At 45.7% G+C, this 6,793-nt stretch overlaps 1 protein-coding gene across 1 annotated transcript; it reads left to right on the forward strand.

The window, feature by feature from the left end:
* Positions 1-314: 314 nt before the first annotated feature.
* Positions 315-6,391, forward strand: prdm13 (PR domain containing 13). The gene is made up of 4 exons (XM_061675521.1): positions 315-628; positions 1,854-1,985; positions 2,089-2,209; positions 4,085-6,391. Exons 1-4 carry the CDS (start codon positions 461-463, stop codon positions 5,515-5,517), a joined length of 1,854 nt encoding a protein of 617 aa, XP_061531505.1. The 5' UTR covers positions 315-460; the 3' UTR covers positions 5,518-6,391.
* Positions 6,392-6,793: the final 402 nt, after the last annotated feature.

Here is a 6,793-nt window from a genome sequence, read left to right on the forward strand (position 1 = left end):
CCCTCTTTTCTCTGCCCTTGACAAATTGGATTTTGGGGACGGGAAGGTCGCCTGGCCCTTTGTGTCTCTTGACCAGTTTGGAGCGATTCATTATGCGGCGGGGTGAGGGAAAGTCTCCATGTGACCACGCAGGCCGCTGCGTCTTCCACTGTCCTCACAGCTGCTGGAATTGCTCGGCTCTCTCACACTCACTCACACTCACACGCACCGCATCGCACCGCGAACTCAGGACCACTCTCCTCCCATCTGAGCCACACTCGCATCCCGGACCGCATGGGGAGGGGGTGGATGAATGGTCGGATGGTGGGAGGTGGAGGGGGTTACCTTGCCTGCACCCATCACTAGAAAAGCGGGCTGCATAACGCCACCGCGTCACTTTGCACGGTCCTCCTCCTGCGCTCTTCTTCCTCCTTGAACCCTCTTGCCTGCGCTCTCTCACACTCGGCTTCCATCAGCCTTCATGGTTCTGATCTCACCCCACGCCATGCAAGCCACCCGGGCGTCCGCCACCGTCAGTGTGCTTTCAGACTGTGGAATCCCGGCTGGGCTCCGGATAGGTCCGGTACCTGGCGTCTTTAAATTGGGGAAGTACCTGTCAGACCGCAAAGAAGTTGGGCCCAAGAAAAAGGTAATCTTAAAACTGGACTCACTTTTCAGCCTATTCTTTCTCTCTCTCTCTCTCTCTCTCTCTCTCACTCACTCTCGCTCTTTTTTTTTTTAGCTTATTTGTAACTTTTAGAAATCATGCACATATTTTAAATTACATTGCTTGCATTGGCATTGCACCAGAAAGAAAAGACAATAAACTTGGAAAAATATTGTTGACAAATCAGTTTCCAAATGATCACGCATTCGACAAATATGTGCATGTACCTATATTTTCTCGTTTATTATTAAAATTCTGCGGAAGTGGATTTGTTCTTTTGTTTTTGTGTTTTTTCTCTCTCTCTCTCTCTCTCTCTCTCTCTCGCAACACTGTCAAAATCAATCTCTCTTATTAATCAGTTTGGCCTGTCAGACTGGGAATAATCGAGCCCAATAAGTGGGCAACTTGTCAGTCTGGGCGTCTACTTAACCGTTCTAATGGGCGAGCCGGCCTGCTGTGTGCGGCTTCCATGCCCTCTGCCTGCCTGGCGGGCCTGTTTATCCCGATGAGTTGTTTAATTTCAATGGAATCTGGCCACAGCAAGATGTCACTGAGGCTCGCGGCGATGAAAAATTATAGATACGGCGATTAACTATTAGAACGTCGACAAATGTCTTCCTATTTTTTGGGGGGTGGAGAGCGGTCAGTTTGCATAGCAATTTCGGTGTTTTTAATTGTTTTCTTTTTTTTAAAGCGCACTTCATTCAAAAAAACCAAAACCAAAACAAATCTCTGTTGAATCAAATCGTCTGAATAAATAATAACAATAAAACATCTTATTTACAGAGAAGCGAAAGTGAACAATTTGTCCATCCCGAGGCTCACCCAGTTATTGTTGAGGCTGTCAGTGGTGGTGATTGATGCATCTAAATGCGTGGCCCCGGGCTTAGGGCGTTCATCAGGTGCAATCTCCGTGTCAAATGTCACGCTTGAATCTTTAATGTCCTTGAACAGTTTAAAAACGCTCTGACACTCCTCAAATTCGTTTCCCATATCAACTCAATTAGGCCGGCGTGTCATTCACTTTAGTGAATTATCAGCAGAGCGGATAAAGACGCATTAAGGCTCGTTTTGGTCAAAGCGTGAGCGCACTACCTCCAGGTGCCACATAACACACGCTTATCAGTTATGAGATTGATACGAATCGAAACAAATTTAAAAGTATACAAAAACATATATATATATATATATTTCTTGTCATTATCAGATCCGCTTGGTGCGGGAAGAATTTGTGGACGAGTCTGGCTGTCCCGTGTCAGACTGGATCGGATTCATCCGAGCCGCTAGAAACGGTCAAGAACAAAATCTCGAGGCTGTATCTGACCTACCTGGCGGACAGGTACACAAGTGTTTTCCAGATCATGAACATGAATCTGTTATTTGAAGATGTTCCAATAAACTTTCTCTACTCCTGCTCCATTTTCTTTTTCGTTTTCTGGAAGATATTTTACCGAGCGGTAAGAGAAATTCCTGCAGGGGAAGAACTCAGTGTTTGGTACTCGAACGCTTTGGCCCAGTGGTACGACGTGCCCACGACGGCCACCCCCACGCACGACGAGAAAGGTAAGCAAAACTCCTGCGGAATTTCGAACCCAAGTTTGGAATGTGTCATAAAAGGACAATTTATAACTGAGAGAAACAAATTCTCGTCACAAGTCTGTTCGCAAAGTCTCATCGACATGATCTTGCGCTGTTAAAGGCTGCCAATATTATTCATTGCCTCTTGAATCTCGCGGTAATGGGAACCAATGATATAATTGTCATTTTCTTCAGGCGGCCTTTCTAAAATATTGACTTGTCATAACCTCTACGGAAACAAAACAGATTTCGGGGGACTCTGCTCCTACCCCCTAATGAAATCAATCTTAAAGCAATATATATAAAAAAACAAATAAATGTTTTAATGAGCACTATAATAAATCCTCTTCCTTCTCCCTGCTCGTCCAAATTCCTGCAATCTTAACGGAATATCGGAACACACATTTGCAATTCATTCCTTGAATAGACAAAGTATTATAGTTTGATCTCTCTTTTTTTTTTTTTTTTTTTTTTTTACAGCCAGAGTGCCAGAAAAATACACAAGGTGGATCAACGCTGTATCAAAGCTACGATTAAACAATCACACCAATTACCGCGCTTGAACGTTTGGAATAATAATAATCATCATCATCATCCTAATAATTATTATGATTATTATTATTACAAACACAAAGTGGCAAGTCTCTGCAGCCCTGAAAACAGGAGTTTGTCGATTCAGTTGGGGGTTAACGAATGTCACTGTACTATTAATATTCATTTATTCAAAAGCAAATAAACTCCCCAAAACGAGCGCTTCACGGTAAATTAGGTGGGTGCGTTAAGGTATTGTGAGCTAATGAATGCTAACTTTTATGTGGGGTGTATATTGCCCTGATTGTCGGGCCCAGCACACTGCGTTTTCGCTCCTGGACATACGCTGGCTCCCATTATGAGGCGTCAACAGATGGGCCGGCGTCATTGTTTCTGCAGACTTGCGATTTCAAGCCACAGCTGCCGTCAGTCACTTCCACGGGAAGGAGCCCAGAGAGGGGAAAAAGCAGAGCTCTTCAATGCATCGCCAGATTGGGCTGGGCGTTTGCTCTTTTCATGGGCTCCGTTAACAATGGGCCCGGGTGAGGATTACAAAATCATTACATCTATATCAGCCTCTGAATGCTCGCCTGGGAGTCATTAAAAAGATGACTCGCCCTTTGCTCTTCCCTCAACCGGATCCCATCGACTCTATAGAATTGTTCAAAGTTCATTTCAAAGGAAATTGTCCTCAAGTAACAATTATGCTATGGAACGGAATATATATTTCTTGGTTCCATCATTTGTTTTTTTCTGGCACCAAAGTGGAGAGTGACATTCAAACGGATAATATTGATCCATCGAAGATAACACTGTCAGACTGTTATTAAGCCGCCATGATGTTTATTATCGTATATATGTCAATTTTAATGTCGTAGAAGACTGCAGCGTATTGAGAGTTATTTGTGCTATTTTGAACTTGTCGGGCAGTTTAAAAAAAGATGAGCAAAATATTCGAATCACTCCTGCAATGCAATTCTAAATGAACGGCAACCACATCCTAAAGTAAACGAATCACTTTATTATTGTTATTATTATTATTATTATTATTATAGTATTTCAGATGTTGAGTTGAATTTGTAAATTTGCACAGTATATAATATGAACATATCACACGCATAAATGAATGAATGGTTGTTGATTTGTTTATAAACTCATTTATGAGGAGTGTGACTGTATGTAGCGTGCCCAGCACAGATTCTCTGACTTCTTCGCTGACATTTTGCATACGTGAGTCTTATATGTGCAAGTGTATCTCTCATCTCATGCGGCGGCTTGTGACATTTAGTGACGTTTTGTTGACATTCGGTTTGGCTGTCTCTCGTGCAGGTGAGGAGCGTTACATCTGTTGGTACTGCTGGCGCATCTTTAAATACCCCAACACCCTCAAAGCCCACGTCCACTTCCACTGCGGCCTGAGCAATGGGCGCGGGTTCGTCGGCAGCGAGCAAGCCAGAGGCACGGAGGCCTTCAGCAGGTCTCCGAAGTCCGGAGACATCCCCAACATGTCTTCTTCGCCAAGAAGCTCTCAGAACATCTCGTCTATGTCCGACTCCAGCAGGCGGCCACTGTGCTCGCCTTTCCTGGGCAAGGCCGGAGCGGTGAAGAAAAGCAGCTCCGAGGAGCAAGACCGAGCCCTCGACATGAGCGTGACTTCATCCCGCAACCAAGGACACACGCTCGGCCTCGGCGCAGCGCCCTCCGCGCTGACCTCCATGGGCTTCCACCCGGGTGTGCGCTCCGCATTCAAGCCCACCGGCGTGGCGAAGATCCCGGTCGGCGACGCGCACAGAGAGGACGCCAGCTCCAAGATGGGCGCGTTGGGATTCGGCAAACTCCTGAAAGCGAGCGGCAATCCTGCGGCCAAGTGCGCCCCGGGGATGCTCGATTCCCCCGGCACGGTGCCCGCATGCGCCAACGCCATCCGAAGCTTTCCTCTGCTGCCGCACACGGAGGAGACGTCGGCTTTCAAGCAGGTCGAGAGTCGAGTGCACGCCGGGCTCTCCCCGTCCCGCTACGCTCACGTGCACCCGGGACTCCACTTTGAAAGGTTTTCTCTGCCCAACTTCGACGGCGCAGACTGTAACATCCCCCTGATGCCCTTCACGGTCTACAACGGGGAACTTCTGTACAGTTCGCCCTATTACCCTCTTAAATTCCACTTCAGCAATCTCCTCAAGTACCCGGAGTCCATGCCCTACTTCGGCGCGCCCTCCCTAAACCAAGACATGGGCACCATGGCCAACATTGACCGGGAGATCGCCATGCACACGCAACAGCTGTCCGAAATCGCCACCGAGAAGGGCCGCGGCAGACTGGACCCCTTGCCCGCGGGAAGCACCAGCAACGCCGGCTCTGCAGGCAAACCCAAAAAGGGACACCTGTGCCTGTACTGCGGGAAGCTCTACTCCAGGAAATACGGCCTGAAAATCCACATGAGGACTCACACGGGCTACAAGCCGCTGAAGTGCAAAGTGTGCTTCAGGCCCTTCGGGGACCCCAGCAACTTGAACAAGCACATTCGGCTCCACGCGGAGGGCAACACGCCCTACAGGTGCGACTTCTGCGGCAAGGTTCTGGTCCGGAGGAGGGATCTGGAGAGGCACGTCAAGTCCAGACACCCGGGCCAGAGCGTCAAGAAGCTGGACGACAAGGCGGGCCTGTTCGGGGACGCCGAGCTGAAGAGCGACAACGACAGCGACGTGGACGTCTGCTTCACCGACGACCAAAGTGAGCCCGAATCCAGCAAGAATCACGACTGAACGACATCGCTATGGGTACATCTGCCTTTGAATCCTGACGCCCCCAACAACATTTTATTTAGAACCCTTTGCACCATGCCAGCCAGTTCACTTGCGATTTTTTTTGTGTTGACACAGGGAGCCCCCCCCCCCACACACACACACATCCCCCGGAATAATATATCATATAAAGACTGTACAATAAACAAGTGACGTTTGATGATACCAGATCGAATTAAAAACGTGCTGTAATGCAAAAGGCCAAGGTTGTTTCAATATTGGACACACTCTGTCGGCTTCCTAAATTGCACGACTTCGGTTTGTCTTACTTTTTTTTTTTCAGTGATAAAAACAGATCTGTTTTTCTCCCTAGTATATATATTTCTTGCTTCACAAATGGCCTGCTTTTTTTTTTTTTTTTTTTTTTTCTTTTACAGTATGAACACTAACTACATTCCAACATACGCTGGCGCAAAACTGGAGAAAATGCCAAATTTGTTTATTTATTTTCACTGACGTGTAAAATGAACATATAGGCCTACAAATCCCCAAAGTCCCACTTGACAATACCTGACAACGATCCCATCTGCACTTTAAGGAAAACATTTCATTTTAACCAAACCGCTGCCGGGTTATTATGATGAAAATTCAACCTATTTTCCTTACTTCATGTAAGACTCAGCTTCTTGCGCCTCACTCATTATACACTATTTAAATTTGCACTTTCTTGCCGAGGCACGCTGTTCTTAAAGAAGCAAACAGCATGTGATTATTTATGGAATTATTTCTGAGAGAAAAAAAATGTATTGAGCTATGTAAAGATGTGTAAAGTATGATAATTCACATTAAAACGATGTACGCGTCTGTTTATAAGCCATATTGTCAATGATGACAATATTTTACCTTTGTCCAAAATGTGGTTGTGTTTTTTTTTTCTTTTTTTAAATAAATCCGAAAAAAATAATTATATGTTTTTCAATGAGCAATTAAGAATTTGCAGACTTGAAAAATGAATTCTGGGCTTTCTCATATATATATATCACCCATCATTTGCTCTAAATTTGCTTTGCTGTGATGGATTTTCGACAGTTTAAACAAACTGATAATAATCCCACCATTTTCGGAGCTGCTTCTCCTCACTCGGCTCGCGGGCGTGCTGGAGCCTATCCCAGCTCTCATCGGGCAGGAGGGGGGGGGGGGGGGTATACCCTGAACTGGTTGCCAGCCAATCGCAGACTGATAATAATAATAATAATACTATATATATATATATATATATATATATATATATATATAT

Source organism: Phycodurus eques, chromosome 4 (genome assembly GCF_024500275.1).
Source record: "Phycodurus eques isolate BA_2022a chromosome 4, UOR_Pequ_1.1, whole genome shotgun sequence".
NCBI classification, from domain to species: domain Eukaryota; kingdom Metazoa; phylum Chordata; class Actinopteri; order Syngnathiformes; family Syngnathidae; genus Phycodurus; species Phycodurus eques.

What these genes read in the sequence shown, in the direction of transcription:
- prdm13 (XM_061675521.1), top strand. Translation starts at nt 461, where the DNA reads ATGGTTCTGATCTCACCCCACGCCATGCAAGCCACCCGGGCGTCCGCC. An exon ending in AAGTTGGGCCCAAGAAAAAG is followed by an intron (nt 629 to 1,853) that starts GTAATCTTAAAA and finishes TGTCATTATCAG; the next exon opens with ATCCGCTTGGTGCGGGAAGA. An exon ending in CCCCACGCACGACGAGAAAG is followed by an intron (nt 2,210 to 4,084) that starts GTAAGCAAAACT and finishes TCTCTCGTGCAG; the next exon opens with GTGAGGAGCGTTACATCTGT.